This window comes from Xyrauchen texanus, chromosome 46 (assembly GCF_025860055.1).
Source record: "Xyrauchen texanus isolate HMW12.3.18 chromosome 46, RBS_HiC_50CHRs, whole genome shotgun sequence".
Taxonomy (NCBI): Eukaryota; Metazoa; Chordata; class Actinopteri; order Cypriniformes; family Catostomidae; genus Xyrauchen; species Xyrauchen texanus.
The window spans coordinates 14,036,387-14,050,785 of NC_068321.1; the positions used below are offsets into that span (position 1 = coordinate 14,036,387).

The 14,399-nt window shown below is 39.0% G+C and overlaps 1 protein-coding gene across 5 annotated transcripts in view; it reads left to right on the plus strand.

Moving 5' to 3' along the window:
* The first annotated feature begins 39 nt into the window (after positions 1–39).
* LOC127638150 (serine/threonine-protein kinase WNK1-like) overlaps positions 40–14,399 on the plus strand; it is a 31,103-nt gene continuing 16,743 nt past the window's right edge. For 2 of the 5 annotated variants that reach the window (XM_052119543.1, XM_052119547.1), the window contains exons 1-4: positions 40–852; positions 1,914–3,066; positions 13,033–13,205; positions 13,303–13,523. In XM_052119543.1, the coding sequence (XP_051975503.1) occupies positions 2,350–3,066; positions 13,033–13,205; positions 13,303–13,523 (1,111 nt within the window). In that variant the 5' untranslated portion in view covers positions 40–852; positions 1,914–2,349. The remainder of the gene's footprint in view (positions 853–1,913; positions 3,067–13,032; positions 13,206–13,302; positions 13,524–14,399) is intronic. The other 3 variants (XM_052119546.1, XM_052119544.1, XM_052119548.1) reach the window with 3 other exon arrangements.

Consider the following 14,399-nt stretch of genomic DNA (forward strand, 5'->3'; position numbering starts at 1 on the left):
TATTTCCCAGTCAGTTTATAGCTAGACATCTGACGTAAAACGCCAGTTGGTGTTGTTTGATCTCGCGCTATTATACATGCACTCACTGCTTCAACAGGCGGCGCTGTTTTCTAACCGTGAGAGATTATTCGGATAAAGACAAGCAGGGGGAGTGGAAGGAGCTCAGGCTATTGTTGATCACGAAAACCGGTTTGTTCGTTTAGCTTTTTATTTCTGCGATGAAGGAAATGTAGACAATTGATGGCATGCAGATTGCGTAGGCTTGAACCCTGCGCGTGCAAATCGTCTACATCTGTGTGAGATCATTCGCTGTCAACAATAGAGTTACGAAGCGCTCGCGTGCTGAACCCAAAGCCAAGTTTCGAGTTGGTATAAATGGATGTAGTCAAGGCTTTTCGATCATTATTTCGCATCTTAACAATGTGAGTATTTGAACGTCAACTTTAACGGCATCGTTTGCATGAGCAACGTCGTGCCGGGGATGAATGAACAAGGAAGATGAATCGAGGTCAGTTGAAAAGGAATAACAAAGAGAACCTGCTCTGCAGTCTCGCGAGCAACCATTAGCGGAAGCGGCACGTTGTGTTTGACATTCGAACTTCGCAGTATCGTTTGAGTCCGTTTGAAGCGGAGCCACTGGAAACCAACCATGTCGAATTTTTACTGACTTAAAAAGCAGATGTGTTAGTAAAATTCCGTTAAAGGGGAGGCTTTCAGTTTACAAGTTATGACGCGTCGGTTAAACGTTATTTAAAAAAACCGAGCTTGCGCGTTTGGGGAATTAATGTTTAAACCTGGAGTTGGTCGTTTCTTATTCACCGAAAACTAAGAATGACGACGCGTAACGTTATGGTAAGTTTTCACCACAAATATGGCGACAAGACTGTATTTACTAATACTTACTTTGTTCGTTACCTAATGTTTATTTATTAAATGCTTGTAAACCTTGGTTTACCAGCGCGTTTTTCGGTTAAGAATTGTATTAAATTAATAATAATTTATGAATTGATAATCCCTGTTTTACACTGTCTAATACAAACGGCAGATATCTTGTTTGTTTACGTTTTTCCTTGTGAATCTTGATGTCGGGTTTGAAGTGTTCACATGGCAAGGGCGAATCTAATTTCCTAATCCTTCAACATATGTTCATTGTCTAAGTAAAGAGTGAAGCCTTTTGCATTTTGAAAGAATGAACTGTTTCTTCATATGAGTTGTTAAATTCACAAGAAAGCAGAGGTGTCGTTTAAAGCTGTAAGTGTGCAATGTATCAATGTACTGAACGGTTACTGTCTTTATGTACAAGTTTCAGAATTACTGACCTATTTTTATTATTATAATTTTTTTTACAATCAGAATTTTAGAAATGTTACACATACATCTCGTTTATTTCTTAAGTGAGAGTTAACGTGATAATTGCATCTTATTTGAATTGGTTAATATTTCCCTAGTTTGACTAAATGGAAAGGTCACGTGCAGTTCTTTAACCCTTTGATGCTTGAATTATTAGCCCAAATCACTTGAAAACTAGAATAGATTTATGAAATATTCCTTAAGTCTAATAAATAAAAACTAAATTATTATTTAAAAAGAGATCATCTAGCAAGAGTCCTGTATAACTATATGTAAAGTTAAAAAATAATCAACATGGGGGTTAGATGTAAAATCACGCTGAAATGGTTAAAAATGTCTGCTACACCACCATAGTACACCTCATGCATCAGAAGGTTAAGTTTTCCTTGTTAAAAAATAATCAACATGGGGGTTAGATGTAAAATCACGCTGAAATGGTTAAAAATGTCTGCTACACCACCATAGTACACCTCATGCATCAGAAGGTTAAGTTTTCCTTGTTGAGTGTAAATATTTTTATATTGTGGCTAACTGTCTGAAAATGTGTATTGTGTCTCTTTCAGTGAATGTGAAGCAAGGTTAAGCTTTGTGCCATTACGACCTTGGGATTGAAAGTGATCATTACATTTAACAGCAGGCCACTGTCCTGCCCGCTCAGTTTACCGCCTATGTGGATTGAATGCACCCCTCAGCGCCCTACAGGATGGATGAGCCGGATGTGAGGGCTCCTGTTTATTATCTTAATCGACATATTTTGATCTGTGCGTGGATACTGCATTACTTTTGTCACAGAGCACTCCCTGTGCTTCTCTCCAACACTTAAGTTGCAAAAGTATTAACTTTATCTGAACTGCTGTTTTGAGAGGAGGGAGTCTTGGTGAATCTCTACTAGGATTAAAGCAACCTCTTCTCATTGTCCTATATTAATACTACTTTTTCTGTGGTTGCATGGATAGTGTATAAGGTTTGACCTAACTGCTCACTCCACTGGGTGGAGAAATGTCTGAAAATCTCAACAAGATGGTCAAGTTTCTTTCCCCCCCTTCTAAGAACTTCAATGGTTCTAGCTCAGACTTGCTTGTTGGCGAGCGTCTAGGTGTTGATGTCCGGCGTCGCCACCACACTATGGAGCGAGAACTTAAGGCAGAGCACCGGTTCTTTCGTCGCAGTGTCATCAGTGACTCCAATGCCACGGCTTTGGAGCTGCCCAGCAAAAACTGTATTCTAGCTACCTCAACAGACTGCTCTGCTCCTGTTTGTAATCCTCTTGTCCCGGGAACCCAAGCTGCATCGCCAGCCACACTCCCTGTTGTATTGGTAAAGAAGAATGTTGATGGAACAAAAAATTGTGTAAGTGTAGAGGCAGCTGTAGAGGCGAAGCCAGTGCTGATTGGTTGCGATGGGGATGCCATGCAGATTCTTTCATCAGAACCACCATGTTTGGAGCTGAAGTCGGGAGTTTGTGTTGACACAAAACGAGAGGGTGAGAAAGAGGAAGATGAAGATAAAGAGAAGGCGCGAGCAGAGGCAGAGTTGCGGGAAGCAGAAAAGAAAGAGCAAGAGGAAATTGAGGAGGTTGAGACACAGGCAGTCGGGACGTCACCGGATGGACGCTTTTTAAAGTTTGACATTGAGATTGGACGTGGGTCTTTCAAGACAGTCTACAAGGGCCTGGACACTGAAACCACTGTGGAGGTGGCATGGTGTGAATTGCAGGTAAGCAGAAGTTTGTGTAGTCATTTGTTTCTACAACTAAAGCGAAGTATTTTCCTTCACTGAATTAGGCTGTGTCATCTTCAAGAGAATGAATAATCAATTGACAATTAGGATGACAAAGTGCAACCATTGACCTTGTTGGGCCTTTTAGAATCATTAGAGTCTTATCTGCTATACAGATCTAGAGCAAGTACTCGCTTGTACATTTGAATTATACTGCCCTGGCCTGAGGAATTTCCAGTACAACACCTTGAAGCACTTATGAAAGTCTTGTGACTAGCCAATTTGATTTTAACTCCACTGCCATACTTACACCTTTCAGAATGATGTGTTGACAGATTGTATTTTTAATGTTTTATTTAGCTCTTTCCTCTCCATAATCGCTTTAGAAGAGGAAGACACTTTTAATTGTCATTTTGTCACACCTCTGAAGTGTCCCAATACACACCCCTGAGCCCTGACACTTAACCCATCTGGCATTTGGCCAGTGTTTTCATAACTGCTTGTCATCATGGGCCTTTGCCCCTGCATTGGAATACCAATCTTCAAAAGAAAATCTGTTTCCTAATTAGGTTAATTAGACCAAGTAAGTATTGTAAGATGTTTAACATATGAAATATGCCATGAGAATGCTGTTTAATTGTAGACTACAGCCATTTTAATTTTATGTATTTTCTTGTATTTCTTCAACTTTGTGTACTTTCATGTCTTAGTTGTTGACTTTTATTAAAACGCATAGATATCAGGGCTCAACGCTAAGGATTTTTTCTACTGGCCCATTTGGGCCAGTGCTTCAGATTTTTACCAGCCCTGCCAAAATTGTCACTAGCCCCAACCCAATGATAAATAGCTGTTTTTACCATCATGGCTTTAAAAATGTGTCTGAAGATAATTATTCTTTACATATATTATATTTTTAAGACCATGTCCCCCCCAAACCGAATCACATTTATAATTTACAAGATATGATTTATACATATGTAATCCATATAAGCACTTTACAGATATAATTCATCAATAATTTTAACCTCAGCCGTCCTGCCATTTACACATGTGTTTTGAGTTCTGTTGTGCAGATGATGGGTTTTCGGTCACCCGTTTAGTAGGAATGCACCGATGTATCGGCCAAACATCGGTATCGGCCGATATTCGCCTTGTTGACTGACATCGGCCTATCAGTATGACGTAAGAGGCCAACGGATGCCTTGTGCACGTGTGGTTTGTTTTCAAAAAAGTGCAAGAAACTTTCGGTGGTGTGGGAGTATTTTACTGTCTGGTCTGTGATTTAGAGAAAACTTCTGCTGTATAGCAGGCTAAAAAGGCTCTTGAAAAAGTTATTTTTCACAAAAAGAATCTTTGTTATTTGAAAGAATGTTATATTAAATGTTGTTTCACAAATTTGTATGATTGAATTTGTGCTCATTCAAATATAGTGTGATGCAGGGCTGAAAAATTTAAAAACATCTCATTTATTTTTTATAATGAAGATTTCTTTGTTTCACTGGCACAAAAGGGGGATTAAATAATGGCAAAAACCCCCCAAAGTTTTTTTATTTTAAACCTCTGTATCGGCCCAGAATTTCACAATTGTTGCATCCCTACCGTTTAGTAATCCTGTCATGCAACTTTTGGCCATGTGTAGTATATTCACACACAGGATCAAAGATTTAATCACTGAGTTCAAGATGTGATTATATAGATATTGGCTGAATGTAATAAACATATGAAACATTATGAAAGAGACTTCCAAATCGGGTGTGACGTGTAATATACATTAGGGAGATATTAGGCCTAATCTGTGAATTAACAATGTGTATGTAACATGAAATCAGACAACCTAAAGACAAAACCTGTACGTTCCAGAAATGAGAAATGTAACTGGTGTTTCATGAGGATGATATGAAGTAGACCGTTTTGAATATTCATCTTCAACCTGCAGCTAAACAGTTCTGATGATAATAATAGCCATGTGAACTTGCTGCTTTTCATATCAAACACCATTATCATGTCGAATTAATGTTTACATTTTGAAACATTACCTAATTAAATGTATACTTAATATTTTGGATACTGAGCAGCTCATGATTTTCAGGCACATGTATAACTGGTGTTTAACAAAGTTAATTACGTTTCATTCGGAGCTTCATCTCTAAAGGCTAATTATTGAGGAAATGTGGCTTGCTTGCATGTTAAACACAGAGAGATATGATAATGAGGCATATGCACAGAGAGACATGGATTTTCAGTCCTATAGAATGAAACGTATAGAATGTTCCAATGTGTGGAATACAGCTTTTCAGCACTTTTAAAATCCAGATTTATTTGCGTTTATCAATTAAATATTATGCAATTAATCGTCTTTAAAAGAAAATATCGACTGACAGCACTAAAAAATACAAATTATCTTTTTTTTAAGAGAAAAACTGATGATCTAAACAAAGATTTGTATTTATTGTGTGAGAATTATTACTATAAATCTTATTACAACTCTAGTGGCGTCAAATCCGCATCACCAAACAATTTTGCCCCTTATTTTATTTGTATTTTTTTCCCAAAGGTTAGTATTTCAAACATGTCAGTGAGGAGAGCATGGTTGAGATGAAATTTGAGACAAGTGGAAAAAAAACATGATATATGTGTCACTTGTGGGCAAAATGTTTTTGTTAGGCTTCATTTCCAATCAAGCTGTAATTTTGCCAAATTATGCAAAACTGTGTAAAATTAAGATTTTACTGTTTGTATTAAGGATACACAAAATGTTAGCTATTAAATTAAACCTGGCAAGACAAGGAGTCTGTAATTTTATTTCTAAAATTTTAAAAATGGCATTTCCAACACAGATGCTATTAAACACCATAGAGAATTTGAGTTGCTGGAAAGTACATTGTGGTGTTGGGAATTTTCATGACTTTCAGAAAAAATAATCTGTGATCTCTCCTTTGGTGCATGTACAGAAACTGTTGGACATTTTAATTCAAGTGAACTTTTGCATTAATAACGTCAGGTTCACCATACACTATAAATTAATTACGACTAATTTTTTACAGAGTGAATACCTTTTTGGAGTCATTATACTTCTATTGTTTTATGATCTGATAAAAGGATGAGTTGCCACTGTTAGGTCTAAAGCCATAGAGATCAATGTGATGCTGGCAGGCTATATGGCAACAACACTTCTGTCAGGAAAAACATATAGTTGTGACTCACTTCTAACAAGTCTCTATTTTCATGTAGAAACATCATTTGTTTCATTTATATCATGATGAAGCAAAGAGAGGAAATCAGCCAAAACTGCTTTTTATACATTTATATGGCACAAATGTGCAATTTCAAAAGTGGGTCAAGTTCAAACACCAAAGCATTTGTAATCTTCATAAAGTGTGGTGAGCTGATCTATCAAGGCTTGACTCAGCCTTACTCCACCCACTTCTGCCGCGTCTCATGCCAAGAGATGACGAGGCAGCACCACGTGAGCTCCTTTTCTCATGCACATGCCCCTTAGGCCTAGCCAGCTCATACACAGTAAAGCCTCTCGCTCTCATTTTCTGTCTTAAGCTTTCAGCCTCTGTCACTCTTTATCTTTCTCCCATTTAATTTCTCACTGTATATATTTTAATCTTTCGGGCTGTCTTGTGCGATAGGGATGTATTTGTTGCAAGTTCACACTGCTGCAGAAGAGGGGAGGGCCTGCATATCCTCCCTAGAATGCCATCTGTCTTCAGCGCTTGTGCGAAACACCAGGATATTCCCCTCCCACATTACTCTCCTTTCTCACATGTTCAAGATTTTTGAACAATATTTAGGTCACCACAAGAAAATGAGAATGGCTCTCTGATAAGTTGCCCTCTTATGTGTATTTACCTTTTCTTCCAAGTAAAAATAACACATAAAAAAAAAAAAATATTTAGCCAGATAATGACGTCTTTATGAGTGACGTACCACTAACTTTCCAACAACTGCTTGAGTTTCACCCCACCTGCCCTGCTTGTGAACCCTTTTACTGGACCCCTGTAAATCTATTTTGCCATCTGCATTAATCTTAAAGGCCTATTGAAAGAATTATTATTATTCACCCAGTTTGTACATTTTACGTTTATTATAATTAGATTTATGCCCTTTTAAAGCCACCTTTTGTACTGCATCCAACAAACGATAGACCGGAAGTCATTCACTTTCAACGTTTTCTGTTCAAAACACCTTTTGTTCTGAGAGACTTCCTGCCTTAGCAGATAGATTATTATGAATGTCAAGTCCGAAATTATCATTAACATTGAAATTTGTTTAGAAAAAGCTTTTGTAATAACATTTGTGAAAAAATCTGTACGTGTAATTTATTTTGCACATACAAAAGCTTCATAAATATGGTAAAAAATAACAATTTGTACCACCTATTTGATTTTAATTAATAATTAAAATCTCAAAGAAACTCAAACTGTACTAACTTTGAAGCTTAATTAAAAAAAAAAAATCTTTCTATCTATGTCTTGGGCACTATGTGCTTAGCATTGCGATTCATGAGTGCCTTTTCTTTGCAAAAATGCAGTCCATTGGAAGCAAATGGAAAGTTAATCACAACTAGGGATGCACCGATACCACTTTTTCTCTTCCGAATCCGATATCAATAATCTCAGTATCGGCCGATACTGATCCCAAGCCGATACCTTTTTTTTTTCTTTCTTTTTGGCATAATCAGTTTAGAATATCTTTACATTCTTATGTGGAACTAATTGCGTGTGTGCTCTTTAATATGTAAAGAAGCGCAAACCTCTAACTACACAGTACATAAATATAAATGTATAGCGTATTAGGTAACACTTTTTTATTAACTAGTATACTGGATAATGTAGCTGCAAAATTAACAGTAATTCCAGTCTTCAATAGAAAAGAAACCAGGGTTTTTTTTTTTTTTTTTTTTTATATGTTTCAACTTGCATCTGGACTTTTAAAGTATTCAGTTCTCTTTTTTTTGTTCAATTTAGTTGTAAGACATCTGTCCACTTTTCATTCTCTGTTATTTTTTGGAATCCATTCAACTTAAATATGGTTTTAAATTGTAAACAAATACTAATGATGAAAAAATAATAATAATATTGACTTTAAAAAATTTAAATACAACAGTAATATATATAAATTGAGCAATTTTTAAACTTTCACGCTTTTATTTTGACATTCTAAACTCCCCAGGAATTCCTGTGTGTGTCTGTTTGTAGGCAAGGTCACAGTAGTTTCATTCGCTTCTTGTTCAAAGTCTGGAAATTCACTTCCAGTGCCATTCGAAATGCATATTATAACTGAACACACTGGCGCTGCACATACTATATATTTACTTATTAAACACACCCTTTTGTGATTCACAGAGCTATCTTACGTCTTCAAGATATCTTGAATAAAATGCACGGGTCATATGAACTGCTTTATTAATGTTTTTATGGAGCTTGACTGTAACGAACATGACTAATACACTGTATTGGATTTGGATCGGGCTCGTCAGGCTGAATACTGATATGTCTAAAAGCTTCAGTATCGGAGCCGATACCGATCCAGGTACCTGATCGGTGCATCCCTAATCAAGACTGCCACTAGTGGGTGAAATGCAAATTTCAGAGACAATGAAATGGCTTCTCTCTACGTAACTAAAGATTAACAAAGAAAGCATAATCTAACTGTGTACTAGAGTCCCAGAGAGAATTATTATTTTTAAAAATCCATGGCTGATGGGTTACCTCTTTAGATGTAACAGAAAAGTCATTTTTGAAACCATGCAGACCCTAACAAAAAACATAAGTTCACAAAGCATGTGACTCCATGTGATCACTGATTAACAATACAGGCTGATAGATGAATGTTCAAACTCCCTGTGCGGCCCCTTATAAGCATTAAGAACTGTGCACTCTGTCCCAACCTGTTAACTACATTGTCAGCTTAAGATACACGCTCAAAGGGCATGATTTTAACTTCAAGCCAAACTACTATAATTCCAGGTAAAGGGCATTTCATATCCTCTCGTTGGATCCATTAACTAAAGCAGTTAATCCTAATTCCTTATCTCCTATCTGACTTATGTGCCTTCACACGTGAGCAGGATTCATGTCAAGTCAAGTTGAGCTTTGTCATTCCGCTATATGTAGAGACATACAAAGGAACGAAATGTTGTGCCTCACATGACCACGGTGCTACATATAGTTGAAGTCAGAAGTTTATATACACCTTTGCCAAATACATTTAAACTCAGTTTTTCTCAATTCCTGATATTTAATCATAGAAAACATTCCCTGTCTTAGGTCAGTTAGGATCACTACTTTATTTTAAGAATGTGAAATGTCAGAATAATAGTAGAGAGAATTATTTATTTCAGATTTTATTTTTCATCACATTCCCAGTGGGTCAGAAGTTTACATACACTTAGTTAGTATTTGGTAGCATTGCCTTTAAATTGTTTAACTCAAGGCAAACTTTTTGGGTATCCTTCCACAAGCTTCTCACAATAAGTTGCTGGAATTTTGGCCCACTCCTCCAGACAGAACTGGTGTAACCAAGTCAGGTCTGTAGGCCTCCTTGCTCACACATGCTTTTTCAGTTCTGCCCACAAAATGACTATCGGAATCTGGTCAGGGCTTTGTGATGGCCACTCCAATACCTTGATTTTGTTGTCCTTAAGCCTTTTTGCCACAACTTTGGAGGTATGCTTGGGGTCATTGTCCATTTAGAAGACCCATTTGCGACCAATCTTTGACTTCCTGGCTGATGTCTTGATGTTGCTTCAATGTATCCACATAATTGTCCTTCCTAATGATGCCATATATTTTGTGAAGTGCACCAGTCCCTCCTGCAACAAAGCATTCCCACATCATGATGCTGCCACCCCCATGATTCACTGTTGGGATGGTGGTGTTCTGCTTGCAAGCATCACCCTTTTTCCTCCAAACATAATGATGGTCATTATGGCCAAACGGTTTCATTAGACAAGAGGACATTTTTCTAAAAAAAAAGTAAGATCTTTGTCCCCATGTGCTCTTGCAAACTGTTGTCTGTTTTATTATGCCAGTTTTGGAGCAGCGGCTTCATATAGGACTTGTTTACTGTGGATATAGATACTTTTCTACCTGTTTCCTCCAGAGAGAAGGAATGTAGTGAGGATGGGTGGAGGGAGACTTGCTCTTTTCAGCTGATGCAGGAAGTAGAGGCACTGCTGTGTCCTCTTGGATATTGATGTGGTGTTGGTGTTCCAGGTGTGATCCTCTGTGATGTGCACCCCCAGGAATTTAATGCTGCTTACTCTCTCCACGGTCGAGCCGTCGATGGTCAGTCAACGGAGTTTCTCCTGAAGTCCATCACAACCTCCTTTGTCTTCATGTTGTGGGACAGGTTGTTAGCACTACACCATTCAGCCAGTTTTGCCACTTCCTCTCTGTAGAGTGTTTCATCTTTGTTACTGATGAGGCCTACGACATTTGTGTCATCTGCAAAGTTGATGTGGTTGGAGATGGACTTGACAGTACAGTAATTTGTCTGCAGTGTGAAGAGAAGCGACTGAGCACACCGCCTCGGGTGGCACCTGTGCTCAGTGTGGTAGTGCTGGAGTTGTTGCTGCCAACTCTGACTGACTGAGGTCTTCCCGTTACAAAATCCAAGATCCAGTTTCAGAGGGAGGTGTTGAGGCCCAGCAGGTTCAACTTATTGATGAGCTGTTGTGGGATTATTTTGTTGAAGTCGATGAACAGCATTCTGATATATTAGTTTGTGTTCTAGGTGGGCCAGGTGGAGGATATTGCATTGTCCGTAGAACGGTTTGGATGGTATGCAAACTGAAATGGGTCGAGTGTGTTAGGGAGGCTGGTCTTGATGTGATGCATGACTAAACTCAAAGCACTTCATCATGATTTGGGTCAGTGCTATGGGAAGGTAGTCATTCAGGCAGGTCACAAGTGACTTTGGTACAGGTATGTGGACTAGAGACACGTGGGGACAACTGCCTGGCTCAACGAGGTGTTGAAGATATCTGTGAGGACATCTGTCAGCTGTTCAGCCCTGTCTCTCAGTACACGTCCAGATATATTTTCGGGACCCAGAGTCTTGCTTGAGTTAATCCTGGATATGTTCTTCCTCATGTCGGCTGGAGACAGGCAGAGTACCTGGTCACTGGGAGATGTAGGTGTTTTCCACACAGTGTTTCAGTGTATTCTTGCAGGTCCGTGTGATTGTTGTAGGTGGCTGCCTCCTTGAACATTTTCCAGTCTGTGTCCTGGAAGCAGTCCTGAAAAGCTGAGGTTGCATCCTCTGGCCATACTGTGATCTGTTTTTGAAATGGTTTAGCGAGTTTGAGATGTGGTCTGTACACTGTAATTAGCTTTATAGTGTTGTGATACGTGTACCCAAGGTGGGGGCAGGATTTTTCCCAGTTGTGTAAACCAGGTCCAATGTGTTCCCCCTGATTATAAAGTTCACTTTGGCAAAACTGTCTTAAGTTTGTGTGATTGAAGTCACCAGATACAATGGAAAAACCTGTTGGAGTTGATTGTTTGTTGCTCACTGATAGGAGCTGTACAGTTCGTGAAGAGCATCCCTAGCGTTGGCACACCAGAGGATATACACAGGCACAGTAACGATGGCTGTGAACTCTCTTGGCAGATAGTAAGGTCGACACTTCACAAACAAACTCTGATGAAAATTGAAACAGCATTGTTACACCATTCTTTGTTAATATACATACACAAGCCACCTCCATGTGTCTTATCAGACAATGTTGTGTCAACCTGCTTCTCGGTAGCAGGTTAGTTTGTGCTGCTGAATGGCTCAGTCCGGGATGTTGTTGTTTAGCCACATTTCGGTAGAAACAAACACGCAGCAATCCCCCATCTCACGTTGTGTAGTCCATCAGAGTCGAATAAAGTAAGTTTATTGTCCGGTGAGCATACATTAGAGATCAAGAGAGTCTGAAGTGCTTGTCTGGTGGGGTTAGCCTTTAGCCTTGCTCAGATACCTCTGTGCTTGCTGTGTTTCTGTCTCCTCCCACTGCTTGCTACGCCTTCTTGTGGGGGCAGTGTCGGTGGGTGAGGCCGCAGTCTCAGGGTCTGGCCTCTGCAGTAAACAAAGGCTCCATAGCTTCTCTGTAGTCACCGGCGAAGGGTTATGTCCAGAAGGCACTTGCGATAGTAGACATGTTTCAATGTGGTTTCCTGATGTCCTTGCACTAATCAAAACATTTTAAGAAGCAGGGTCTGGACTAAAACAACATAAAAACACTATCTTTTGGAACCAGAGTATCTGCTGCTTCCATCTGCGCTGCCATACAAACACCAGGATACAAATGCTAGGAGCTTTATCAATGTACTGGACTCAGAGTGCACCACATATTTGGAATAGCAGTTTGGAAATTCCCTATCAAAAAGAAAGGGAGAGAAATTATGTCTCTCACCCCCCCACCCCCTTTCCCATATCAATTGGCATTTTAAATAGTTTTTACCCCTTTAAGCCATTGTGCTAAATGTTACTGGTTCACATGTGGCCGGTTATTGAAATTGTAACCTAACTTTGAGTGAATTGCTGCCCCACTGGGCTTGGCAAAGGTAAATTCACAGCAAAAATTTCTCATTCCAGAAATAACAGCTGACCACATTAAATGTAGGTCAACTATAAATCACCAATTAAACTGAGTGCATTGTTGTAGCTGCAGTCAGACCGACAGCAGATCTATCTACTAGCTTGATAGATTGTGATCACCTATGAAAGTATATTACTTTTTTGGAGCAGGATTTCCCCCTCTGTGAACATCATTTATTTTTGCAATTCCATTCAGTGGCGCTAGTTTTGCAGAAATTTAATTTTTCAGCTTTAATTTATGAAATTGAATTATATATATATTTTTAAATTCCACAGTTTAAGGATCTTTGTGACATTAACATTTATCAGTTTCACTTCTTTGGCGAGGCAGATGTTGACCCAAGCTATAAATTGAATTTTTTTCAGGATCGCAAGCTGTCGAAATCAGAGCGCCAACGCTTTAAAGAGGAAGCAGGAATGCTGAAGGGTCTTCAACATCCCAACATAGTACGCTTCTATGACTCCTGGGAGTCTTCAGTAAAAGGGAGGAAGTGTATTGTCCTGGTGACTGAACTCATGACATCTGGGACTCTCAAGACGTAAGTGCTGTTATTTGTTCCTTTTTTAATTTTTTTTTTAAACGTTTATCATCGCCCTTGCATGCTATGATTGACTTGTTCCTGGTGCTCGCTATAGGTATCTGAAACGGTTTAAGGAGATGAAGATTAAAGTCCTGCGCAGTTGGTGCCGGCAGATCTTGAAGGGTTTGCACTTCCTCCATACCAGGTCACCTCCCATTATCCACCGAGACCTCAAGTGTGACAACATCTTTATCACTGGCCCTACTGGATCAGTCAAGATTGGAGACTTGGGCCTGGCTACCCTTAAAAGGGCCTCCTTTGCTAAGAGTGTTATAGGTACGGCCAAGTATTTGAAACTATGTAGCCGCCTCATGTTGAAATCCATTTGAATTGGTTGACTGCTCAGATTTGTGGTCGGGGGAAAGCAAATCCTTCATTCCATGTTTCTTTTCTTTTGCTTCTTTTCAAAGCGTCTTTTTTAATAACAATGTGGTGAGAAAGCAGACCACAGCGTTTCCCTGACCGTGCAAACTGCAGCAAACCAGGGCTCCTACTTTCCGGAAGTTCTCTTGTCTTTTGACATCCTCCTTAATAGTTCGTAGTTGGTTTTGTCATCTCTTCTGTCATTATTGCATAACAGGCCCCAATTTCAGGTACCTGCAGAAAGTGAAAGTTGTTCTGGATCTGTTACAAATTTAGGTGTATTGTGACCCGTCTGCTGGGAAACCTGATCTAACCATGGAATAACACTAAAGATAGAGTTGAGCCCTGGGCTGGCAGGTAACATGAGTGATCTTTGCTCTGGTTTGAAATTTGTGGTCTGTTTCATCAGTGAACCATGATTTAATGATGATTATGCTAATTAACTTGTTCATTTTTCCCCCCATAAGGAAATGCTTGTTTTCTTTTCAGTGTGTCTGTTTCTGGAGCTCAAAGCCTTAAACTCTCTGCTCATTTCCCTGATACTTTTTGCTTTGAGGTATTTTGCTTTATTTTTTTGTTGTTTTGGAAGCCTTAGGCTCTAACTTCAGGTCTACCCTTATCCTACTTTTAGGATTATTTAATGTGCTGCAGTACAGACAGTAAGTATGCAGAAAATGAGCCTGGTAAGTCCACCAGTATTATGTGACACATTTCAGTTCAAATCCATTATGTATATGGAAAGTTTGTCTGTGTGAGACTTTTGTCAATGGGTAACTTTGTTACTAGTTC